This window comes from Ctenopharyngodon idella, chromosome 17, assembly GCF_019924925.1.
Source record: "Ctenopharyngodon idella isolate HZGC_01 chromosome 17, HZGC01, whole genome shotgun sequence".
NCBI classification, from domain to species: domain Eukaryota; kingdom Metazoa; phylum Chordata; class Actinopteri; order Cypriniformes; family Xenocyprididae; genus Ctenopharyngodon; species Ctenopharyngodon idella.
In genome coordinates this window covers 19,273,922-19,301,506 of record NC_067236.1, presented here as the reverse complement: position 1 = coordinate 19,301,506, position 27,585 = coordinate 19,273,922, and the positions used below count along the sequence as shown (strand labels likewise).

Sequence of the window (27,585 nt, the reverse complement as noted above, 5' to 3'; positions counted from 1 at the left end):
TAAAATGACTCATCATGAAATAAGATCATATCACCCAACAATCGTATTAAATAATCATGATTTTATTATTGACCAAAAATAATCGTGATTATGATTTTCCCCCAAAATCAAGTAGCCTTATTTCTAAACCCGGAAAGTGATTTCAATCAAAGAAATTTATTCCTGTGATCAAAGCTGAATTTTCTGCATCATTACTCCAGTCTTCAGTGTCACATGATCCTTCAGAAATCATTCTGATATGATGATTTCCTACTCAAGAACATTTCTGATTATTATTATCAAAGTTGAAAACAGTTGTGCTGCTTAATATTTTGTGGAAACTATAATGCATGTTTTTTTTGGGGATTCTTTGATGAATAGAAAGCTCAAAAGAACAGCATTTATTAGCAGTGTGAGTTTGACTGGAAGTGTCATAAAAACAAGTTATTTGCTTTCCTCACTGAACATAAAAAACATCCACAGCATTAAAGCTAATAAATCTGAAATCAACAGGTGAAATGCTCAACTCATTCAACTGGATAGAGGAAGTTTATTAGTCACTGTGATTCTCACTGTGAATTATTGAGTCAATAGATGGTTTTAACTGCAACTACATGTGTCGCACTGAGTCTGTGTTCAGTAATCTCATTCACATCTCCAACTCCAGCCTCAGACTCAATTATGAGTTACACTGAACAATCTCACAGCGCCCTCTAGTGTTACACAAGCCTATATCACTCTATCATAAACGCATATCAAAAAAATAACTACTGCAAACAAACCTGCAATAAGAAACCTATATAGTAACTTACCATTGATATATTTATATGTGGAAAGACTAAATCAAAATATTGAATATAATGCACAAATTTATGCCGTTATGAGAGCAATAGTAAAAAATTATCATATTAATGCACTGTATAAAAAACTATCATTTTTACTTTTGTTTAGCTGTCAGAAATATGGCTTAAAACAAAAGTCTAAATGATAACTGCATTATAATTATTTGAAACAAAACCCTTGACATCTTTGCAAATAAAAGCCTACATCAAGAAATTATGAATGAAATAATGTTTATTGCACAATTTAAACATTTAAGTCAGTCAACAATATATATTTCATAACTAGGGTTACAGTTACCCTAAACTTACAATACAAAAAAAAAAATGTGACTTGTAAAGTAGTTTCCAGTGATTTTTTTTTTTGTTTAAAATGTCTTAAGCTTATGATCCTATTTATAATACCATTATGAGTTATATCCCCTCACCGTACAGCATATTAGACACAGATTATTATTGAAAACACGTATTAAACTCTACTGACTACATATCAGCTGTCTAAGAGACAACATGGGTTTCTGTCTTAATTATGCTAGTTATAAAGATTTTCCACAGCATTATTTCTGGATTGAACGATGGTTGTGGTGGAGCTGGACCTTTCTGGATCATCAGAGAAGCGACCTTCTACGTCTTTGTGAATGTGGTAGTAATACAGGAAGAGGAAAAACCCTGGGAAAAATCAGAGAAAATTACTTCTACTAACTCCCATTACAACCCCTTATATTTAATTATATATTTAATATATAATTATATAAAAATCATTAACGAATGAATTCAAAACATTTGCTGAAATCTGCTGGAAAAAAATAGAAGCATTCTACTAAACCAAATGTAATGATGTATGTGATTGTTTCTCACCCTGAAACGAGTTCAGCACAGTGAAGATGTAATATGAGGGAATGAGCATCACTCCATAACTGAAGAACGCCACAGCCCACGTCAGGCCGAAGAGCAGGAACAAACTCAACACCATCATGAGCTGCTTTCTGAATGTCTTTCTCTTGCCATCAGGAGCTCTTATGTGTCGGGCTTGGACAATCCTAGTGAAGATAGTGATGAAGATTCCTGTCGTGAAGATGAAAACTAAAGTGTAGTAGCCAATGTTCACTACGTAGTGAATGAAAGGATCTGTAATCCAGCACCTATAATCAGAAGAGAGTTAAATACAATTAAAGGGTTAGTTCACCCAAAAATGAAATTTCTGTCATTAATTACTCACCCTCATGTCATCCCAAACCCGTAAGACCTTTGTTTATCTTCGGAACACAAATTAAGATATTTTTGATGAAATCCAATGGTATCTGATCCACACATAGGCAGCAATGACATTGCACCTTTTGAGGTCCAGAAAGGTACTAAAGGTGTTCTTAAAACCGTTGACGTGACTGCAGTGGTTCAACCTTAATATTATGAAGCAACGAGAATCTTTTTTGTACACAAAAACAAAACAAATAACGAATTTATTCAACAAATTCGTCTGTCCTCGGTCATACTGCTACGTTATTTTTGTTGCAGAGCTTCAGTGTTTAGTATTGGCCGGCTGTAGTCACGTGAGCAGCACGACGCATGCGTCTTGAACCACTGTAGTCACATCAGCGGTTTTAATGATGTCTTTAGTTCTTTCTGGACCTCAAAACGTGCAATGTCGTTGCTGCCTTTGTGTGGATCAGATACCCTCAGATTACATCACAAATATCTTAATTTGTATTCCGGAGACAAGGTCTTATTATTAAAGCTGTTTGTGATTGTAAAAGGTCTGAAAAATTTCAAAGATAAATAGAGTTTTTATCTCCCAAAAGAAAGAAGCGATTCTAAATTGCCTGAAACAGTGCGTCAGTAATTCCAGTCTCACTTCCTGCTGGACCTGTAGGTTTGTAACTAATTTGCATAATGACAGCCCAATGGCTGCTAGTGAACAGTGTCTGCTTTGCCCTGCCCTCAATCACTGTAGTTGTAGAGTTGAAGTCCGTGTTGTTCATGTCGAGAAGATGCTGTTTTCTGCTGCCAAATCCACTTTGATGAGATTGATACGATAAAACTGATGCCATTGTTACTGTTTGTATCACTGAGTATCAAGTAGGGCTGCATGATTAATTGAAATTGAATTGAAATCGCGATTTAGCTTAGTGTGATTATGACAGCAACGGCTGCGTTATTTTTTTTTTTCTCTGTTTAATTATATAAATATGTACACAGCAAGTTAGTGAAGAGCGGCTTTGTGATCAGCAGTAAATGAAGCTCCACATGAAAGCACTGCATTTGAAAAAGCAACACGTAACAAACTTTCCAAACATAAGCGTTTATTAACCTCTTGTCCAACAAGTGTTTTTTACTCCAAACTCACTTCATAACGTCAGTTGAGTGTTTGAAACAGCATTTTGATTAGCACTGTATTATAAATATACTTTATTATTATGGAAATACCCGAGAAGGCTTGAAGAACACAGAAAAACCATGTATTGCTATAGTCGTCTGTTTATTATATTAATGTTTAATCAATCAAAGTGTTTCTGTCTTCTTTTTATGCAGTCAGAGCGATAGTATGATGTCCAAAAAAAAAAAAAAGAACTCCCGCATGATGATTTTTTAGGATCACGAATACGAAAAAAAAAACGCATACGAAAATTTTGGACTCAGTTTTGGACGTGGAGCAATGAATAGAGGGGTGGGTTTGTTTGGGTTGATTTCAAATATCAACAATGTCCAACAGCATTTTTGGAAATCTACTTATCCCACCTTTAAGAGAGACCGAATCCTTGATCAAACTGTTTTAGACACTGTGAGAAAAGAGCTGATGCTGCAGTGGATATAATGAGAAAAATTAAAGTGTTTCTTTTTTTTTTCTTTTTTTTTTTTTTACTTTGGATGCCTGTAAACCTGTTGTAGGAGACCTTTAAAACAGAATTAGAAACTTTTGAAATAGTATACTTAGATACTTTAGTATAATAGATACTTTAAAGCTTCATTAATGTGTGAAATCACAACAACTTACATTCGTGTGGTTTTTCCAGACGTTGTGTTTATAATCACTGTTTTATATCCTCCTATTGAAACAACAGCTACGACTATAGGAGCTGGAAATGCTGAAAACACATGGAGACCAGGGTTATTATAGTTCACTAAAACCAAAAACATTAAAAAAAGCGGTAACACTTTACAATGTTTATTAGTTAACTTTAGTTAACTTCATTAGTTAACATGAACTAATAATGAACTGCACTTATACAGCTTTTATTAATCTTTGTTAATGTTAATTTCAACATTTACTAATACATTATTAAAATCTTGTTAACATTAGTTAATGCACTGTGAACTAACGTGAACAAACAATGAACAACTGTAATTTCATTAACTAACGATAAATGAAGATGAGTAAATACAGTGACAACTGTATAGCTCAAGGTTATTTCATGTTAGTTAATACATTAACTAATGTTTAACTAACGAACCTTATTGTAAAGTGTTACCAAAAAAATTACTTGAAATAAATTAAACTTCAAATAAAAATAAAATATAAAAAAATCTTATTTTATTTCAGCTAGTTGCCTAGGCCATATTCTCATGGTGAGAGAACATTGTGCTTGGTACATTTTTCGTCTTCAAACCGAACATGGGTCTTCAGCCAACAAAGCTGTCTGTTTAGCACACTTCCATAATGTTTACGCATTAGGTCAGTAGGCAGAGAGTAGGTGGTCTTTTGCGTTGTTCGAACACATTTGACCACATGAGTGTTTCCACTACAAAAGCAATCCAGTAAAGGGCTCAACGCTAAGGATTTTTTGGTTCAAATTTTTACTTGCCCTGCCAAAATTTTCACTGGCCCACAATAAAATAAATAAATAAATAAAGTAAGAGAAAAGAAAATGGCCTATAAAATAAGCCTAGTTATTGTTTTTCGATGCATGTAACCTTAATACATAAGGTTACGACACCAAAAGCTACTATATTAACTCACTTAAATTTTAAATATTGTTAGACAAGTAAACAGTAAGTAATAAAATAGTAACAAAAATTCAAATTACGAGTAATAGCACAAATAAATACAACAGAATAAACATAGATGAATTAAACGGTGCTTTGCTTAAACAGGAGATTTTCAGGTACAGAAATGATCTAATGTATAGCTATATAACTATAGATTAAGCTTTATTAAAGTTAATCAGTCAAGAGTAGTTACAGTTGCATAATGTTTTGAAATGTTGAAAATATAAAACGTTAAATACTGTTATTTGAAATTATTTATAAAATAAAAAGATACTTTTAATGTGAAATTAAATCCACCAGTAGGTAGCAGCAAGTTCCTGTTAACGAGTAAGTCATTGAGATTCAACCGATTCATTCAAACGGCTGATTCTTTCAGGAAGTGTTGCTCAGAAACGCAAAACAATTCTGTGGACTTTGTTTGGAATAGAGTGAGCGAAACCAGCAATTTGTTGTCTAAAATGTAAGTCACTTAAAGGGTTAGTTCACCCAAAAATGAAAATTCTGTCATTTATTACTCACCCTCATGCCGTTCCACACCCGTAAGACCTTTGTTAATCATCGGAACGCAAATTGAGATATTTTTGTTGAAATCCAATGTCTCCATGAGGCCTGCATAGGGAGCAATGACATTTCCTCTCTCAAGATCCATAAAGGTACTAAAAACATATTTAAATTAGTTCATGTGAGTATAGTGGTTCAATATTAATATTATAAAGCAATGAGAATATTTTTGGTACGCCAAAAAACAAAACAAAATAATGACTTATATACTGATGGCCGATTTCAAAACACTGCTTCATGAAGCTTCGGAGCGTAATGAATCAGTGTATCGAATCAGAGGTTTGGATTGCCAAAGTCACGTGATTTCAGCAGTTTGGAGGTTTGACATGCGATCCGAATCATGATTTGATAAGCTGATTCATAACGCTCCGAAGCTTCATGAAGCAGTGTTTTGAAATCGTCCATCACTAAATAAGTCGTTATTTTGTTTCTTTTGGCGCACCAAAAATATTCTCGTCGCTTTATAATATTAATATTGAACCACTGTACTCACATGAACTGATTTAAATATGTTTTTAGTACCTTTATGGATCTTGAGAGAGGAAATGTCTTTGCTCCCTATGCAGGCCTCACGGAGCCATCGGATTTCAACAAAAATATCTCAATTTGTGTTCTGAAGATTAACGAAGGTCTTGGAACGGATGTGGAACGGCATGAGGGTGAGTAATAAATGACAGAATTTTCATTTTTGGGTGAACTAACCCTTTAATATAAACTGTTTAATACACTTGCATAAAATACACTTTTATAAAATCAATATTTAATATAAGTATATTAAATTATATAAATATAAAAGACATACAGGGGCATTTTTGCCCCTTATCTTGAATTCTGGGGGCAGTTTAAATGTATTTTAATAGACTAAATCACGCAGTGAAATCGTGCACTCTAAATATTCACGCGCAGTCTAACCTTCTAGACTAGGGGTTCCCAAACTTTTCAGCACACGACCCCCAAAATAACGATGCCAGTGACTCGCGACCCCCACTATCTTCTGAGGTGGCTAAAGTATACAAACTTTGTGCGCAATGGCGCACACACACTAACGCCTGTTTCACACATATTCTGTTTGCAGTGTGTATGCAGTACATATTTTTTTTTCGTGCCCATATTAACAGATTAGAGCATTCACACTGCACACGGATGCAGTCCGGCAGTGCGTTCCAGGAGCGGTGCATCTGCAGCAGTGCAGCGATCATTCACGCACAGTCTATTTTTGCTGCGCTGCACCGCTCTGACTTAAAACGATAGCGCATTGTTTGCATTAAAATAAACATGTAGTGATGCGAAAAACTAGTAATTTCACCATAGATGCATATAATTTAAAGTCTCTGTTACACAGTCAACATGTGGCTTTGCCTTGGGTAAAGCAAGGAAAATGAAACCTTAACTGGCATTTAGGTGAACAAGGAGACATAAAGATAGCACTCATCTCTTCATGAAGGTGGAAAAACAAAGTTCTTTATGACCTAAGGGATTTCTTGTAAAAAGATTTAAAAGGAAAGAAAAGATGAGAGTTGCCTGTTTTTGTCTATTTTAAGATTTAATTTAAAATGTTTGTGATTTTAACATAAAGCTTATGTTTAAATGTTTTGCCACTTGCGTGAGCAACGTAATATATAAATCAAAAGTATTACTTTATATAAATATAAAGTAATGAATTGAATAAAATGTTTAAATGTAGTGCGTTTAAACTGTGACATCTATGAAATATAGTGTATACAAAGAGAATCGCAATGCTGACAGGCCAAGTTCAGTAACAACTTTTGGATTTGAAATAAAAATAAGTAAATGTTATGCAGTGCTTCCCACAGGTTTGAAATATACTTGCGGTGGTAGCCGGGTGGAAAATCCTCCTGTTACCCACGGCACAAAAATGATCTACTACATGTGACAAACAAATAATGTGTAACTTTTAAAAATATTTTTATTTATTGAAATTCATTTTGATACAGATTATGCTGTATTTTGGGGGATATGAAGTACTTTTTTATCCATTTACCACAAAATTTCTCAACTACACCATGTTCATGCATATGAAATATTACATTTTTACACTTTAATGATGATCAAAATTAATTCTGAGTTGTTTCTGGATGTTGATCTAGGTGTTAGAGGCAGAATTCTGTAATCTGCTGGTTAGACAAATCTGTAGGAAATACATTTTTATTGTAATTACCATATACATCCAGCAGAGGACCCATAGAGATCCATTTATTTTACTGGATGTGGCCAACTGCTCTAATAAATGCAATGTGGAAGGAACATGATCACGCGCGCACCACCGCGTGACTTTGCAGCACATGTGGAATTGTCAGTGGGAGTAAACAGTTCTCGTGCACACTGAACGAGCAGGTACGAAACGCGTAGAGCGAGGGGAGACTTTCCAATACCTAGTTAGGGGCAGTCACATGTCGCGTCTTTTGCGCGCTCAAGTTCGCGGGACGAACGATCTCTACTCAAATAGAGATCGAAAGCTCTGCCAAGATGGACTAACAGCTGATCATACCTGTACAGGGTGGGTTTTTTATGTATTATCTCCATAAGTAGTAGTATAATCTAGTAGTAAAGCTAATGCAAGGTCTGGAAATACATTTATCCTTTGCTGAAACTTACTTGTCTTCATGGAGAACACGGCTCATGGTTGCTTAGCAACGAGCACTTTTGAAAAGAGGTGAAAGTGCCGCGGCTGGCGTTTTCCATGCATTTTTAGACGTGACGTGAACGGCCTCTAAATCGAATGCAGATGGTTTCATTATCTCGGGCGGATAAAAAAAGTAAAAGTGGATAAAAACAATAAAAGCAAAAATGTGTCACCAAATATACTTGGGCGGCTGTTAATATACCCACCCAGGTAAAGTCTATGTGTGGGAAGCACTGTTGTGTTTGTGATAAACAGCCATGGATCAGTTGCGCACTGAAAGTGTGCTGCATATGTACTGCAAAGGCATGACGGTGGTGCTTCTCCACTCTCCTCCGCTGGCCTCCCTGTGTTGTCTTTGGTCGAATGTTTCATTTCGACAAAAATAATATCCAAAGCTTAAAGCCTAAAGAATTACCTACATGCACACGTCTGAATGTTTAACATGGTGCTGTAAATTGACCTGCTACAACTGATGCTGTTGCTAATATGTCGTTAATCTGTCGTAATCACTTCAGGAGTCACGGTCGAGGGGAAGGAAAATCGAAAGGTTGATGGCTTTTTTTTATTTGCATGTTTTTTGTTTTTAATTTAACCACTATTTTTAGTATTTTGTTACAATTATTGATAAAATATGCTATTTCTAATCATTAAAAAATATTTTTTTTTTATTTCTGGAAATCATCTCGCGACCACCCCGGGTCCTGACCCCCACTTTGGGAACCACTGTTCTAGACTACGTCACGTGTATGCTTGCACTCAATGGGTGTGTTTTTGTTTGGTTTTTGTAAAGTGAGGGACATACTCCATCATGTCAGATCGTTAAATCAACAATTACAATATGCTGGTTTTTGCTTTAAAAAGTGTTATTTTCTTAAGTGAACAGTTTCTCCATATAACTCACTCCAGCCGAACACGGTGATCTTCGTCATGTAGTTTGTGATGGTGATGTTCTGTCTGATGAGCCATAAGTACATATGAAGAGCTTGAATGAAGAACCAGGTGAATGTAGTCAGCATGGAGTAATGCATGAGCAGCGCTATGAGGACACACGCAACCTTGACTTCTGTGTTGGCGACGCTCTCGTTTGACAAAAAGGATAAATTCAGGAGAAACAAAGCCACAAACATGTTCGTCAAGATCTTCGTGGCCTGATTTGATTTGGCTTTCCTGTTCAAATATAAAAACAACCTGTATTTGTAACATTTAGCAGATGCTTTAATCCAAAAGATGAACAAACACAACTGGTCAAAGAACTTTAAACATTAATACTTGAAGTACTAACAGCACAAACTATATGTTATATTTTAAGATACTCTACCGTAACAGGAAATGCATGAACAGAGCGACGGACAGAAAAAACATGGAGATGCCACAGCCGATAGAAGTGATGAAGCTCAATGAATCCACATACGGTGCTGTGATGTTTGAATTTACATCTGGAGGAGACTGAGAGATCAGAGAAACACAACAGAAAAACACAGATCAGCTCGATGATTTTTAAACCCTTAGTTGTTTGTTAGCAATCAGATATTTAAATTTTAAATGCATATATCTGTTAAGTTTCTTTAGTCATGTTGTACAAGTTCACTAGCATATAGACATGGGCTAAAAGACTCTGATATTGGGGTAAATTTCATGGGGTCTTTAAATGAAACTCTGAAAAGCTTCTCACCATCAGCACTGCAAAGAACGTCAGATGTGAACACGAGCACTTTATGGTGTTACTGTCGATTTTTACTGTCTCACAGCCGGACGTCGTCCATGTAAGATTTCCTTTGAAGAAAAGAGTGTGAGGAATGAAATTAATTATATAAAATAAATTGGGATTGTTGATAGGAACTGATCAATACAACCATAAATAAATTTACCTTTTCCATCCCAAGAACTGCAGGACGCCTCACCGACCTGTAAGAACATGTTTGAAATTTTCTTCTTTTTTTTTTGCTTTCACAGTGTCTGATTATTATAATAAAATACATTTCACAACAAAACGTCTCGGGTTACGTCTGTAACCCTGGTTCCCTGAATAGGGAACGAGACGCTGCGTTGAATCGCATTGGGATCACCTCTGCGTGATTACGTCTTGAAGCACTCGTGAAATCGAACCAATAGTGTGACGGGACGTCAGAGCGGGTGACGTCACGGACCAGGAAACTATAAAGCACCCCTGAGAACAAAGAACGCCAGCTTCTGATGTGGATGAAGCAGACGCTCACAGGTGCGCAGGGAGTATGGCTGAGCAACGCAGCGTCTCGTTCCCTATTCAGGGAACCAGGGTTACAGACGTAACCCGAGACGTTCCCTTTCATGGGAACATCGACGCTGCGTTGAATCGCATTGGGAACCCTATCCCAACTAGGCCATAGGACCAAGTGCCTGTCCTGTTAACTTTGGGACGAGAGCACCGCGGACCCCGGAGTGGAGCCCAAATGAAGGTTGTAAAACCTAATAAAGGTGTGCTGAGATGACCACCCAGCCGCATCACAGATCTCGCTGATGGGAACTCCCGAGAACAAAGCTTTTGAAGCAGCCATACCTCTGGTGGAGTGTGCCCGGACAGCCAAAGGTGAAGGCTGTCCGGACGATTCATAGGCAAGAGAGATGGCCTCGACCACCCACTTGCTCATTCTCTGCTTAGACGCTGGGCCCCCTTTCTTAGGGGACCCGTAACAGACAAACAACTGATCGGTCTTGCGCCACAGGGCAGCTCTGTGGACATAAGTGTCTAAAGCCCTCACCGGGCATAGCAGATTTAGTTTCTCCTGATCCGCATCTGAAAAGGGTGGAGGACAAAAGGCCTGCAGAACAATGGGCCCCGGGACATTGGTGGGGACCTTGGGTATATACCCCGGTCTATGATGCAGGAAAGCCTTGACCATTCCAGGCGCAAATTCCAAGCATGAAGGAGCAACAGAAAGTGCTTGTAGATCTCCAATTCTTTTGAGAGATGATATAGCCAACAGAAATATAGTTTTCAGAGTGAGGAACTTTTCAGATACTTCCTCTAAAGGTTCAAAGGGAGCCGCAGCCAACCCTTCCAATACAATAGCCAAGTCCCAGGACGGAGTTCTTGTACGCACAGCAGGCCTCAGCCTCTGGGTACCACGGAGAAAACGTATGACTAGGGGGTTCTTTCCCACAGAAATGCCCCCCAAAGGTGCATGATAGGCGGAAATAGCTGCAATATATACCTTCAATGTAGAAGGGGATAGGCCATCCGAGAATTTCTCTTGGAGAAATTGCAGTACATGACTGATGGATGAGTGGAACGGGTCCACCTGAGATCGGCTACACCAAGTAGCAAACAGCTTCCACTTATATGCATAAAGTTTTCTCGTGGACGGAGCTCTGGAGTGGAGTATGGTCTCCACAACCTCAGTTGAGAGACCGGATTCTATGAGCTCGGCCCCCTCAGAGGCCAAGCCCACAGTTTCCACAACTCCGGGCGGGGGTGAATTATTGTGCCGCCCGCCTGAGACAGGAGATCCTGCCTGATTGGAATCTCCATGGGGGAGCTCTCTAATAGGGACACTAGATCCGAGAACCATATCCGGGTCGGCCAGAACGGGGCTATTAATATGAGACGGACCCCGTCCCGGCGAACCCTCTCCAGAACTCCTGGGAGCAGAGCAATCGGGGGAAATGCGTACAGACGCAGCCTCGGCCACGCCTGTACCATGGCATCCAACCCCAGCGGGGCTGGATGGGTCAGGGAATACCACAACGGGCAATGAGAGGTCTCTTTCGAGGCAAACAGATCGACTTCTGCACGACCGAATTTTTTCCAAACGAGCTCCACCACCTCGGGGTGGAGTCTCCACTCCCCGGGCCTCGGCCCCTGTCTCGACAGGATGTCTGCCCCCACATTTTGATGCCCTGGGATATAAGCTGCTCTCAAAGAGAGAAGCTTCCCCTGGGACCACAGGAGGATCTGATGGGATAACTTGCACAGCTGGCGAGACCTCAGACCCCCCTGATGGTTGATGTAGGAAACCACCGACATGTTGTCTGTGCGAACTAACACATGGTGGCCCCAAAGGTCTGGGAGGAAGTATTTGAGTGCTCGAAATACCGCCATCATTTCCAGCCGATTTATGTGCCAGGAACGATGATGGTCCTCCCAAAGACCCTGAGCCGAGCGACCACTCATGATCGCCCCCCAGCCCGTGAGAGACGCATCCGTCGTTAGCATTACGCGACGACAAGGAGCTCCCAGCACAGGTCCCTGGGACAAGAACCAAGGCTTCTTCCACATAACTAAGGCACGAAGGCATCGCCGCGTGACCTTGATCATGCGGAAAGGGTTTCCCCTCGGAGAAAACCCCTTGGTCCTGAGCCACCACTGTAGGGGTCTCATGTGCAGCAGGCCAAAAGGTATCACGCTGGACGCAGCTGCCATCAGACCCAACAGTCTCTGAAACTGTTTCACAGTGAGTGACTGGCCTAATTTCACCCCTTTCACGGCTGAGAGAATGGCATTCACCCGAGCAGGAGACAGACGTGCCTGCATCGTGGTGGAATCCCAGACTACTCCTAGATAATTGGAAGTTTGTGCTGGAAGAAGTACGCTCTTCTTGGCATTGAGTCTCAGCCCTAACCTTCTCATTTGTGACAGAACTACATCTCGATGTTGAACTGCTTGTTGCTCTGACTGAGCTAGAATCAACCAATCGTCGATATAATTTAGTACGCGGATGCCCTGGAGTCTCAGGGGAGCCAGAGCTGCATCCACGCACTTCGTGAAGGTGCGGGGTGAAAGAGACAGGCCGAACGGAAGAACCTTGTATTGGTAAGCTTCGCCCCCGAAAGCAAACCTGAGGAACTTCCAATGCGAAGGATGGATTGACACATGAAAGTAAGCGTCTTTCAGATCTATTGTCACAAACCAGTCCTCGGACCTGATCTGTGTAGTGATCTGTTTGAGTGTAAGCATCTTGAACTTGAGCTTTTGCACTGAACGATTTAACATGCGCAAATCTAGAATAGGACGCAACCCTCCATCCTTCTTCGGAACGATGAAGTAACGGCTGTAAAACCCTGACTGCTTGCTGGGAGGAGGAACCCTTTCTATAGCTCCTTTTTGCAAGAGTGTCATAACTTCTTGTTCCATAACCAGAGACTGCTCGCGACCCACCACTGTAGGAAGGACCCCTTTGAACTGAGGCGGGCGAAACCCGAACTGTATTTTGTAACCCTTTTCTATTGTGAGCAGCACCCATCGAGAAATATTGGGAAGACGTTTCCATTCTTCTAGAAATTCTACTAAGGGAACCAGCCTCTCGAGGCTGGCCTCTGGTGTTATTTGAGCATCTGATTCGGCGCCCTGAAGCGGCGCACCGGCAGAGAACAGCCGAATCAGACGCTGGCCGACCCTCCTCGGAGGGTCGGTGGGGACCGCTGCGCCCTGAAGCACACAAGGTGGCAGGGTTGGCAGAACGGCCCCTTGAGGGCACCGAAGAGGGGTTAACTTTATAGATCTTAATACAGGACCCTCTTCGGAGGGGGCTGCCCTCAGAAGTCCTGTGCGCCTGGCGTCAGGACTTCTTCGAAGCCTTCCTAGAGATAATGACAGTCCGCAGATCTGTCTTACCCTTGGAAGGCTTCGACTGCGTCGCCCGCCCCGGTCCCCAAGATCTTTGCGGGGGAGCACGGGTGGCGACACTTTGTTTTTGCTGCGCTCTATGCGCAGATGAGGAGCTGGTAGATGGCCGAGGCTGCTCCCGCTCAGCAGCCTCGGCAGGGAGAGAGCGGCGAGGGAGGAACTTTTGAAAGGCCGCTGACTGTTTTTTGGCCTCCTGGAACCTCTCGACGGCCGAGGTGACAGAATCGCCGAAGAGGCCCAGGGGAGACAGAGGTGAATCTAGCAGCACGCCTTTATCTCTTTCTCTAATGTCAGAAAGATTTAGCCATAAGTGCCTCTCCGTGGCCACCAGGGCTGCCATAGAACGGCCGATTGTTTTTGCCGTCTCCTTGGTGGCCCGGAGAGCTAAATCGGTGGCCTTTCGCAGTTCCTGGATGGTCTCAAAACTCGCCTCACCGCTTTCGTCAATTTCCCCCAGCAGGTCGGCCTGGTAGGCTTGCAGGATCGACATTGTGTGTAAGCAGGCTGCAGCCTGACCTGCTGAGGCATAAGCTTTGCCCACCAAGGCCGATGTTGTACGTAATGGCCTGGTGGGCAGCGTCGGGGATTTAAGGGACGACGCGGACTCAGGCGAGAGATAGCCCGCGAGCGTCTCTTCAACCCGGGGCATCGTCCCATAACCATACTGTTTCAGCCCCACGATGTTAGAATATATAGATGTTTGGGGGCTGTAAACTCTATATTGAGCCGGCTTCTGCCACGATCTCGACACCTCGGTGTGGAGATCGGGGAAGAACGGCAATCCCCGACGCTGAGGCTGTGACCGGGCGGGCAAAAAGCGCTCATCTAACTTGCTCTTTTGCCGCATTTCAGGTCTTTCGGCTGGCCAGTCGATATTTAATTTGGCCACCGCCCGCGTCACAACCTCCAACAGCTCCTCATATGCTGGAGATGAGGATGGCGAGACCTCCTCTCCAGCTTCGACGCTCATCACATCCAACTCCTCAGAGCTGGATAGATGAAGCGCCGGTGCCTCTCTCCTGGGGGAAGAAACCGCAGCGCGTGCTTCCACAACCAGGGGAGAGACACTGGATCTGGCAGGTGAGGGCCGAGATAAGGCTGGGCCCGTCTCTAACCCCTCCACCAGATCATCTGTGAACCCCAGGAATGAAGCCGTCGCTGTGCCTCAGCAGCAGCGGGACCCGATCCCTGGGGAACACTCGCCGCGGCGCCTTCTTTCTCTTTGTCGAAGAACGCCCGGCGTGAACGGAGTATACGGAGCGTTAGCTTCTCACAATGCACGCAGACAGCTCCCTCGAGAGCTGCCTGGGCATGCTCCACTCCCAAGCAAGCAACGCACATCTCGTGTGTATCCCCGCCCGTGATGAAGCGAGGGCAGGGAGGAACACACTTGACAAACTGCTGCTTGCTTGTCGCCATAATAAGTGTCTTAACTTATATATATATATATTATATTATAAGTGCTTGGTGAAACGAAAGTCTGCTCTTGTCCTCGGACGAAGAGATATTCGTTTTCTGTATGTATAGCGGACAGACAACACCAAATAAGACACACGAAAACACAGAGCGCTGCTGAAGACACAGAAGCTGGCGTTCTTTGTTCTCAGGGGTGCTTTATAGTTTCCTGGTCCGTGACGTCACCCGCTCTGACGTCCCGTCACACTATTGGTTCGATTTCACGAGTGCTTCAAGACGTAATCACGCAGAGGTGATCCCAATGCGATTCAACGCAGCGTCGATGTTCCCATGAAAGGGAACCTTCATTACCAGATCTTTCTGTTTAAAGAACATTTCTATATTGTTGGTAAGGTTGGAGATGTTGGCGCCCATCGTTATTCCATAAACCTCATTGTTCAAAACAGTGTAATTTTTAGTTTCATCCTAAATAAGAAATAGAGCAAATCAAATATAAACATGTTAATACAATAGATCAGGAAACATTTGTTAAAAGAAAAGTTCACCCAAAAATGTCTCTTATGCTGTTATATTTTCACTGGAACACAAAAGTAGAATTTTTAACTCTTTTCAAACAACAATTCATAGGTGCAAAGAGGATAAAAAAAACACCATAGAAGCATCATAATACTAGTGAATATGACAGTGTACTAATGTCCAGCTCTTCTGAGGTCAAGAGATTTGTGTCATGATGGGAAAAGAAATTTGTGTAATGAGAAAATATTTGGGTGAACTATCCCATAAACATTCCTTAAAATCTGCAAACATGGGATTTTTACATTTTTAATTGTGTGTACCTTTCCCATGTTTTTGAACCGTAGAACTCCAAGTAACGCATATCCATGGTTTTCCAGACGTGATTTTTTAAATGCCTCGCTGGAAATCTTTACAGACCAGGGAATGTCTGTCTTCAGGTCACTTTGACAGTCAGCAACCTGTGAAAAAAGAATTATCATAATAAATGAGGAATCATACTATGTTTTATTGTTTCTCAAGTCTTACGTCTATGCTGTTCGGATCTGAAGAGTAACACATGTCTCTGGTTTCTGTGTTCTCGTCTTGTATGTGAAGAAGACCAATAACATCCCCAATGACGATCTGTGCATTGCTTCTATTGTTTTCTTCCATCTCCTCCATTTTAGTCTTCAGACTGTCCAAGGTGTCTCTGCAAAAATTGATTTAATCACTCTGTATTCAGTAATAGAGATATCATTTTAAAAGTCACTGGTAACCAAACACTTACGATGCTTTTGAGGGATTAATAACTCCATCCTTGTCTCTTAGATCAACTGTAGTTAGATTGTAAATTATCTCAGATGTTTGGAGAATGGTAGTTGGTAGTTGGATTGTCACCGGTGGTTTACCAGTTGTTTGATGGTTAGTGGTGGTTTGTGACGGTGGTGTGAAACTGGTAGTTGGATTGGTAGTGGTGGTTTGTGACGGTGGTGTGAAACTGGTAGTTGGATTGGTAGTGGTGGTTTGTGACGATGGTGTGAAACTGGTAGTTGGATTGGTAGTGGTGGTTTGTGACGATGGTGTGAAACTTGTAGTTGGATTGGTAGTGGTGGTTTGTGACGATGGTGTGAAACTGGTAGTTGGATTGGTAGTGGTGGTTTGTGACGATGGTGTGAAACTGGTAGTTGGATTGGTAGTGGTGGTTTGTGACGATGGTGTGAAACTGGTAGTTGGATTGGTAGTGGTGGTTTGTGACGATGGTGTGAAACTGGTAGTTGGATTGGTAGTGGTGGTTTGTGACGGTGGTGTGAAACTGGTAGTTGGATTGGTAGTGGTGGTTTGTGACGATGGTGTGAAACTGGTAGTTGGACTGGTAGTGGTGGTTTGTGACGATGGTGTGAAACTGGTAGTTGGATTGGTAGTGGTGGTTTGTGACGTTGATGTGAAACTTGTAATTCGAATGGTAGTGGTGGTTTGTGACGGTGATGTGACAGCAGTTGAACTTTCATCAACACAGATGACACACATCCATGCACTCTTGTTAAAATGCAGAACATATTTGCTTCCTTCTTTCCCTTCAACACAAATAAGAAATAGATTTTAATTATATATCTGTAGATTTGATCTCAAAGATTAAACTGATCCAATATATATATATTTATAAATAAATAAACATGTTGCAAACATGCATTGTATTATAAAGTCAGCATGCATGTTCATCAGTGCTGTTCCTCCCTAACCACCAGGGGCCTCCAGATCCACCAGGGGCCCCCCTTGCTCTCAAAGATGATTTAATGTCTAGGGCTGTGTAATTAATAGAATTTTACCTTCAATTTTGATTTTGGCTTCAAACAATTATGAAAACATGTTGCAGCATTCTGTTCCTTTCCTTTAAAGCAGTTCACTGTTACCCTTCCTACATAACGTCCAAATCTGTCAAATCATGTAACGTGACTGCCGTAATATACAGTTTCCTGCCAGACTTGCTTAAACTAAAAAAAGAGTTAAAAGCGTATTGAGCTGCGAAGGCGGCTTTCTGTGTGTAGTCTGAGACAGTGAAACATGGACAAGTATGGGCTACTTTGGGCTTCGTGTGTGCACTTAAACGGACAACTAAACATTCACATTCAATGACGCATTCAGTTATGTCTTCTTCTTCCCAAACAGTTGGGAAGGTAATCAAATGCTTGTCAATATATTAGACCTGTGCATTCGGTCTTAAAGTGACAGCAGCCTAATAAACCTGCTGTCTTCTGTCATTTAATGTTAATCAAACAATATAAGAAAATGAGAGAATTATTCACTGCTCTTCACTGAATAACTTTAATAAATATAATAAGAATCAATGTAAATTTAATTCACACAGTGAAGACTATGCAGTGTTTTATTTTTTACTTTTGGTTAGTTTATTCAATTTTTGTTGTCGGCCATTATTTTTAGTATACTAAATTGTTTAGTTAATTTTGTATTTTTTTTCCTGTTCTATTTGTTTGTAGTTTGTTTCCACTCACTATTGTTTGTTGACAGTGAAACTGCCCTGAAAGAACAGATTAAAGGGTTAGTTCACCCAAAAATGAAAATTGTCATTAATTACTCACAAATTAAGATATTTTTGATGATCCAAGAGGTATAATTATCTTAATGATCAAATATCTTAATTTGTGTTCCGAAGATGAATACAGGTCTTATGGGTGTGGAACGACATGAGGGTGAGTAATAAATAACAGAAATTTCATTTTTGGATGAACTAACCCTGTAAGGGGTTGGGGGTCATTTTGGGGGGTTTTATTAATGCACTGACCCCTTAAAAGTTTTGCTTCTAGGACCAGCACTGGTGATCATCATAGTTCATAGGGGTGGGGGAAAAAATCGATTCACATATGAATTGCGATTCTATCTTCCGCCGGTCTAAATCGATTCATAAATTTTGAAAATCAATTTTCTAAAAATTAATTAATGTTAATGTTGTTGGGGTGAAAATCACCCAGGAGAGCAGTTCAGCAGCTGGACAGATTAGAGGAGTGCACAGACTTGCAACGGAGAAAGCATTATGAATGAAGCTTACTTGACAACAGCGGTTGTATCAGTAACTTAATGAATAGAAAATAGTCTTAATGTTTAGTTACAAGCTTTTCTTGCGATCTTGCCATGTTCAGGTACTTTTTTACAGACAAAAAGCACGTTCAAATACCCGCCTATAAAAGCGAGTGAACATATCCTGTATTTGAAGCTAAAGTATATTAATACTTTATAATAAAATATTGAGAATCCAACAGTGCGTATATATTTCTAACCCCAAACAATCGTCCACTGATTGGATCCAGCTGATAATAATCACTTACTTTGATTCTAAATATCTAACTGTTAACAATCTGCCAACACATAAACTGTTCACATATTAATGATGCAACAGACACGCGTGCGCGCCACTCAAACCGAAGAGACGAATATGAAGTGGCAGCAGGATAGAGTAAAATAATGCACCTACAAGGTGTGTATAATTTAAATTTCTTTATTAAATAAGTCTTGACTGATTGGCACTAACATTGCTCTTCTGCACTCTTCTTGAAACTCTAACCTTCATTAAAGCGACAGGTGGAGGGTTGCCAGATATCACAGAAAACCTTAAAGTCCCTTAAAGCGTAATATAGCAAAACTACCAGGGGAACGAATATAAACAATATAACTAGTAAAGTTAAAAGGCAGGAAATGTTATTTATTTTGAATATAACAGTTCAGTATAAGATGTTTACATATTATAAACTGATTGAGGATGAGATTGAAAAATAATAATTCAACAAAACTTTAAAGTTTAATTACACCTGTGAGTTGTATTTAATATCAATTGAGGGCATAGGATTTCTTTTACATGGGGTGGGGCAGGGGGCGGGGCAGGAATCGATTTTGAATCAAATCGTGACCCCAAGAATAGATATGAATTGAATTGTGAGATTCCAAAAGATTCCCACCCCTAATAGTTCACATACACATATTCATTATTGACACAGTCCAGTCATGAATGAATAATGAGTCCTACTTACCGCTGCATATATCATTGTCATATGAAGCTTCTTTACATGTCTTCTTTGGATCAACAGAAGGGAAATTCAGACAACCTCAAGAGAACATGACAACACATAATTCAAAATAATCATCATATCATACTGTAGCTGTATGAGTTAAAAGCAATAACATCATCAGAGACAATCAGGAAAGTAATAAAAGAACAACAGAGGAATAAAATACAATAGATTGTGTAGCGTAGTATCATTTGACCACAGACGGCAGATTATTGTTCAGAGTCAGTTACTGGTAGTTTGACTTCCTGAAGAGTGAAACACTGATCCTTTTAAAACATTTTTAAAATATTGTTCTGTTTGTTTGAGCAGCTTGAAACCTGTTTGTCCAACAAATGACAGATGGGAGGATTTTCCGGGAAAACTGTATGTGTGAGTATGTGTGAGTTTGACTTATGAGATCTGCGCAGACCAAACTGACACGTCATAATGACACACTGTACAACGTGATCACAGACAGACTAAAGTTCTACTCACTACTTCTTTCAAATGATATGAATGAAATACTGCATATAAAAACATTAGATATAGACATCAGATATCGGCACATACTCATTCCCATACTGGCCAGTTACACCTGTCCTGTTAAATAACCAACTGTCCCGCTCTAATTGAAGAGATAAACTGAAATTAAATCTTACAAAATCTTATTGACAAAATCTTACCTGGTTGTTGTGAGTTTCCATTTAGGGTGCAGACAGGGGTTGTGGTGTTACTGTTGCTAGTCACAGTGCATACTAATAATCCAGCAGAAGGAAAGTTAATTATTACAACACTCACTAAATATTACTAGTCTAAAATAGTCTGTAATTTTACCATAATCTGCTCTTCCAAACTCAAACACATTGCAGTGCTTATAAGACATTTAAGTTTGTCTTAAGGTGTGTTAGGATCTGATTTTGGTTTGCATTGATTGACCAACAGTGGTAACATCATCATCACTGACAGCAATGATCAATCATAAACACTAAAAATACCTTTGTACTTATGAGTTGTGTGTATGTGTTAAAAATGTATTAAATTTAAGACAAGACGTACCTGGATTTGTGACTTGCACACATTTTGATTCATTTGACAAAAACCACAGCTCTATGCCTCCAGCCGTCTCATTCATTCTTACTTCATATTTCCCCCCATAATTTGTTATGTTGAAACTGTCTTTTTCACAGTGTCCTGGAAACCAGAGAGAACAGTTTAAAATTGTTGAAACAACATACTTTCTAAAGAGTTTAGATCTCAAGAACAGTTCAAATAAATTTAAATGTATAAAATAAATAAATATACATATTTTACCTAGAGAAGATGTGTTTATTTTGACATTCATTGTGCAAACATTCTTTATTTCTGTATCACAAGCTGATGGACATGTCAGTTTAATATCTGGAATAAATGAGAAATCAATATGAGTTTGTAACTTGATCTGTCAGTCGTCACAAGAACATTCAGATAATAAATATACAGTATTCCTTCAGTCATGTTAGCAGTGTATATTTCACATCTACCTGTGTTACTCGAGTCCCTGAAACATGGATCTGTCAAATTGTCACCAACTAGTATTATTTTTGAGCAGCCTGCACAAAGATAACATTAAAAAGTTATATAATTGTAATGTTCAGGTCAGGCAAGGAAGATGAGACGAAGCAAGCAGATCTAAATGCAGCTGTATTCTTTAATAAACCAATCAAAACCAGGAAACAAGCAAAGTTATTGGAATAAACAATATGGAATAAATGTAACAAACTGAGATAAATACACAGGATAATGAGAACTAAACTAGGGACAGGTAATAGTTGCATCCCAATTCAGAGGCTGCTTCCTTCGAAGGCCGATTGTGTCACCGTGGCGCAATGAAGACTGTCCAAATTCAAAGGCTCCTTCAAATGCGTCCTTCGTTTCACGGGCAATGAAGGATACAACAGATGGATCCTTCGCGTCTTACCCTACCCCAGAGTTCTTTGCATGGTGGTGACGACAGGATTTTTGGGAGAAATTGCCGGATTACACTTTTAAATGTAAATATTGTTTTTCAACTAACTCAAATAATCTAATGTACTTATAAAAATAAAAAATATATATAAAGTGGTTCAAATGTCGACATATGTCTCACCAAGATGCGATTATATATAATTTATACTTTTTTATACTTACTTTTAAACTTTTTCTTTTTGTTTTCTTTTTTTTTGTAGATAAATGCACCAAGGTGAACATATTTAGACAGGTTTTGAACCCTGTTTTGTTTTTAGGCAGTTGAATATATAAAGTCCAGCTCAAACGTCACTGACGCTCGTCAACGGCAGCTGTCAGAGTTTAACAACGCTCAGTCTGACCTTCGTGACCTTCGAAGGATGCAGCCTCTGAATTGGCTAATAATTTACAATGACAACGAATAAGAACATACTTAGAAACCAAGGAAATAAAACTAATCCATGAAATCCACTAGTCCATGAAAATTAAACTGAACGTGATGATGTATGACATAATGTTATAAAACTAGTTTAGATGCCAAAATTTAGATGCGCACATTTACAGTCATAATGTGTTTTTTACTAAATCATAGAATGTAATTTTTTTTTTTTTTAATTTTCAAAATTTTTATTTGTGTAACTGGGTGGTAATTAACCTTGAAATCTATATCTCTCCTTGCATGTTAAAAATCTATTATTTTATTATTCTCATTATGTTCAGTGTATTAAGTTATGATAAATAGTGGTTACCTGTATTTTCCTGGAGTGGTCAGCAGGTGGCACTGTGTGTGTTGCGTATGAGACAGTGCGCATGCGCTTTCACTCTGGGATATCTGTTGAGTTTGCGAGCAGTGCGAGCGACGCGTTCTCTGGAAATGAAGTTTTTGTGATCATCCACGGGTAAATACACGGGTTTTGTGATTATATTTTGGTTAAATACCCATTTTGGATGTATATTTTGTTATGTTGATTTGAAAAACTGTTTGAAACATATTTGAAACAGTATGTCGTGTATAATGTCCGTGATGATATGACGTCATACTATGCGGTTTAGCCCGGTTCATTTAACATTAAGAAAATGTTACACGCTTCATTTTTCCAATGTTGTTGTGCTTTTCATGTAATGTGTATTTAATGTGATTCTTTACACAGTGTACAACATATGTTGGGGATTTCGGCCTTTGTAAAGTGTAGAGGTCGACCGATATATCGGGCCGATATTTGTCTTTTTTTAATATATCGGCATCGGCCGATATCCGTGTTTAGTAGCGCCGATTTAAAGCCAGGCACGTCCGCGGGCAGCCTTGTGTTATTGGTGCGGTGGAATGTGCCGCTGCCGCATGTGAATTGAAACTTTTGGAAGATTCAACAACAGTACTGGGAGATAAAGGTAGCCTAAGGCTTAAATTCTGATATTTCAAAGTCCTATGGCCATATATTTACTATATATTACTAGTAAACTATGAAGTGTTGCTTCACTTAGTGAAAGAAACAACGGATAGCATAGAACCGTCAGAACTGGCATAATGCTACAGCTGGTTGAAGGTTCGCTTACTTGTAGTTAACTTTAAGGACTGTAGTCCAAAACTACCAGCAGCTTGCTTGCTAACATATTAGCCCCAATGTTATAAGTTCTGTTTTATTTTTCCTGTATCGGAGTCGGAGAATTTCACTCTGTGCTTGGGGTGGAGAAGGCGGCAGCTCTCACAAACACTGAAGCGTGATTGATGCTACGTTACTCCGACAAATATTGGCAATATTAAGAGGATTTGGCTTTTCCAATTAATGTAAGCCTGTTACATTCTTCTAGTCTATTATTATTACTATTAGATAAGCTACTTTTATTATTAAATTAATATTATAATAAATTTGCCCCGCAATAATTTCACAGCGCATCACCGCATAACTGACGTGCTGTGAGGATAATAAAAGATTAGGCTATCAGCTCCTCTTTGAAAATGTTTTAAACATTTTTTAGGTCTATTATACAATGAATTAGACCTATAATTAAAATTATTAACAGTCTATAATATTTCCTAACACTGCAGTCATAAATGAAAATTAAGAGCAGCTTTAGGCTACTTCAAGCACCAACTTTAAAAAAACAAAAAAAACAAGCTGTTTAACACGAAATACTATTCTTCTCATTTGTTTCACTATATGTACGGGCCACAAGAGAAATAATGGAATAAATTAAGACAGTTATATACCGTTATCAGCATATTATGTTGAAATTCGTCTCTGAGAGAAAATGCTCTGTTAATGCAGCGTCAGGCAGCTCCGTCACTTTTACTTTCACTTTGAATACTGACCGAGGTTAAGCATAACTTTTCCGCAAAGTTTGCACGTTTCTTCTTGTGTGATATCCATTGGCTCCCCTTCTTGGTTGATGCAGACAATAGCCGGGTTTCCATCCAACTTTGCATTAATGAAAATTCAGCTCAAGAATATGCGCATCTGCGTGTGTTTCCATTAACTGTGTAATGCGAAATGGACATCAGCCTAATAAAGTGATGTGTTCCGACCAATGACTATATATATATATATATGTCGCACAGTTATTATCCTCATTAAACCTGTCTAACGTTAACCGTAAAGAATGTCAGAAATCACTAAGAGTTTAGCACTGTCCTTGCATACAAGGCTGTGCAACATGACAAAGTTTTTAATTGATTTTTATTTATAAAGTTGTATTTATTTTATTTAAATGTATATTTAAGTTTACATTTATGTTCCAACAAACTTGAAAAATTCAGCTTGATAAATGCTCTAAAACTTTTATGTAAATCAAGTCAGTGTTAAGTTTAGAAGTATTGTGCATCCACTAATTATTAGTGTGACATTTTAGCATGCAAATGAAGGGGAAAACTTCAAGATATCGGCCCTAAAAATCAGCAGCACATATCGGCCATCGGCTGACCCTGACCTCTAAACATCGGCATCGGCATCGGTTATAGAAAAACCCATATCGGTCAATCTCTAGTAAAGTGTACGTGGTGTTATGTAGGAGCGCATCATGATGTGAGTGTTATTTTCTCTCATTTCACTCAAATGGTGTAATATAAAAATGTACTTATGTCGTTTTGTTCTCTTTGTACAGTATTCCCACTGCCGTATTGTGTTTTGATATTGTGTTGCATTACTCATAAGGGTTTTATTTTCTATTATTTTGCACTGAGATTTTTGTAATTTTCCTATTCTCTTGCATTTTGGAAATGACACTGTAGAGCTATGAATGTTTAATTTGTGTCGTCAGCTCTGTGAAAGCGCTCATTTTGTTTATCTAAATTTTGTTTCGCTTTTACTGATCTTTTTGTGAACTTTCTTCTCAATTAAGTTGAGAGGTCATTTTTGATAGTGAATCATTTTCTCGAAAACAGTAAATGAATAAACAACAAAGTAGAACCCCTCAATGTGTTCCTGGTGGTGAATTTAATCCCCAGTCACATTTGTTTTTGCTCACCGAACAACATATTCATCTGCATTATAGACTTTCTTTTGAAGTTGATAAATGTAATTTATTGTTTAAAGCAACATACTTATCTGGTGTGAAGCACAACAGACGATCATCAGCCACAGCAAATTCTGCTTTTGTCGAGACATAATTCCCAAAAACAGCCTGATAAAGATGCAAGTGTTGAATTTTCTTTTCTACAGTTGTTGATAATAAATCTTGAATTTTAAAGCATTTTCTTATTACATTCTAGAGATGAAAAGTCCACAGTCCAAGAGGACAGAGAGAGTTTCGTCCGTTCACATATGAAGCCGTACGATTATGATCCACAGCTCACAGACACTGAAACAATGACATACGGTTCATTTGCAGATATGCAAATCATGTTATTTGGACCTCAATAGAATTTCAGTATTTTCAGTGTCTTGCATTTTTAGTAACCAAATATATTCCACATCAGTATCCGTGCGTGATCAAGCAAATATCTGAATCCACAGGCGTGTGACTTTAATTTCATCCTGTAGATGTAAATTTGTTTTCTAAACGAGTCTCAGTATAGTTTGTGTCTCTGACATCCATACGCTCAAACATACAGGACAGCAGGATGATTATAACACTTAATAAATCTAACATCACTAATATTCAGCACAATTCAGTCCTCCCACAATAACAGACGGTTTCAGTAATGATCATCACAGATATTTGTCATTTGTTTTGAGTGATTTCAGTAAAGTTGGCTCTTTTTAAGGTCATATTTTAATGTACATACATCATTTTAAACAGTTCTCACTCATTCAGAAGTGACATTTGATTTTGGTAAAAATTTGATTTACAGTTTCCCTTTAAACAACAACTGTTCAAATCAGTCTTAGAAAGTCAAAGGAACCATTCTGTCTTAATTATGCTTAGATTATAAATATTTTCCACAGCATTAAAGCTTTTTTTTTTTTTTAATTGCTTACACACTAAAAGTGGTACTCAGTGAAACCATTCACTGCTTTACACTCAGTTCGCAATTGTAAAGCATGGAAAAAAAAGTTTTTGCAAAATGCTAAACACATTAGACTTTATTATACTTTTATTTTACATTATTTATACTTTATTATACTATATAAAGTATAAATATACCTAATTTGAAATTAAACAATATTTTTTTTTTTTAAAGTGATTTATACTATACAGACACAAGATAGTGGTGTTTTACATGTTTCACATCTGTGTGTAGTTTGTCGTCTTCATGGCTAATCATTAGATGGTTTGTGAGTAGAGTTACTATACAAAAACACCATTTATAGAAGAGTTAAAATAGTTTTGAATGAAGTGTTTGCTTTTGCCAGAGATGTTTGATGTTTTGCGAGTGTTTTATGTGTAGAGTTTAGAGATGATGAGCCATAGTTTCAGAAATTGTTTCTAAGTCATTTTAACAAGCTGTAAAACTGGATTGAATGATGGTTGTGGTGAAGCTGGAGCTTTCTGGATCATCAGAGAAACTTCCTGCTACATCATTGTGAATGTGATAGAAATACAGGAAGAGGAAAAACCCTGGAAAAAAGGGAACATATTTCATCTTATTCAAATACATTAAATATATCATTAAAATCACTTGTATAGTTTTTTTAAAAATGTAAAATCTTTAGGCCAAATGCATTTGGTCAAATAATTAGTATAATAGCTACCATTATAACCCCGTATAATTAATAATAATAATTTTTATATATATATATATATATATATATATATATATATATACACACATACATACATACAAACCCGATTCCAAAAAAGTTGGGACAAATTGTGAATAAAAAAGGAATGCAATGATGTGGAAGTTTCAAATTTCAATATTTTATTCAGAATACAACATAGATGACATATCCAATGTTTAAACTGAGAAAATGTATCATTTTAAGGGAAAAATAAGTTGATTTTAAATTTCATGGCATCAACACATCTCAAAAAAGTTGGGACAAGGCCATGTTTACCACTGTGTGGCATCCCCTCTTCTTTTTATAACAGTCTGCAAACGTCTGGGGACTGAGGAGACAAGTTGCTCAAGTTTAGGAATAGGAATGTTGTCCCATTCTTGTCTAATACAGGCTTCTAGTTGCTCAACTGTCTTAGGTCTTCGTCATCGCATCTTCCTCTTTATGATGCGCCAAATGTTTTCTATGGGTGAAAGATCTGGACTGCAGGCTGGCCATTTCAGTACCCGGATCCTTCTTCTACGCAGCCATGATGTTGTAATTGATGCAGTATGTGGTCTGGCATTGTCATGTTGGAAAATGCAAGGTCTTCCCTGAAAGAGACGACGTCTGGATGGGAGCATATGTTGTTCTAGAACTTGGATATACCTTTCAGCATTGATGGTGCCTTTCCAGATGTGTAAGCTGCCCATGCCACACGCACTCATGCAACCCCATACCATCAGAGATGCAGGCTTCTGAACTGAGCGCTGATAACAACTTGGGTTGTCCTTGTCCTCTTTAGTCCGGATGACATGGCGTCCCAGTTTTCCAAAAATAACTTCAAATTTTGATTTGTCTGACCACAGAACAGTTTTCCACTTTGCCA

The 27,585-nt window shown here is 38.9% G+C and overlaps 2 protein-coding genes and 1 long non-coding RNA gene across 28 annotated transcripts in view; 1 reads left to right on the top strand and 2 right to left on the bottom strand.

Annotated features, from left to right (window-relative positions):
• Positions 1-27,585, bottom strand: part of LOC127498765 (adhesion G-protein coupled receptor G2-like) — a 210,597-nt gene that overhangs the window by 39,728 nt on the left and 143,284 nt on the right. For 7 of the 26 annotated variants that reach the window (XM_051868479.1, XM_051868497.1, XM_051868498.1 and 4 more), the window contains one exon: positions 9,326-9,453. The exons of 14 other annotated variants lie outside the window; for them this stretch is intronic. In XM_051868479.1, coding sequence (XP_051724439.1) covers positions 9,326-9,453 — 128 coding nt within the window. Of the gene's footprint in view, positions 1-9,325; positions 9,454-9,679; positions 9,781-9,875; positions 9,913-15,376; positions 15,491-15,861; positions 16,224-27,585 lie in introns of those variants that run through there. 5 more of the 26 variants (XM_051868496.1, XM_051868500.1, XM_051868501.1 and 2 more) reach the window with 3 other exon arrangements.
• Positions 1-27,585, top strand: part of LOC127498769 (uncharacterized) — a 102,410-nt gene that overhangs the window by 54,053 nt on the left and 20,772 nt on the right. The gene's annotated exons all lie outside the window — the stretch shown is intronic.
• On the bottom strand, positions 1,187-9,152 carry LOC127498768 (adhesion G-protein coupled receptor G6-like). The gene is made up of 4 exons (XM_051868504.1): positions 8,909-9,152; positions 3,811-3,901; positions 1,677-1,960; positions 1,187-1,487 (listed from the first exon to the last, which is right to left on the bottom strand). Exons 1-4 carry the CDS (start codon positions 9,132-9,134, stop codon positions 1,351-1,353), a joined length of 738 nt encoding a protein of 245 aa, XP_051724464.1. The 5' UTR covers positions 9,135-9,152; the 3' UTR covers positions 1,187-1,350.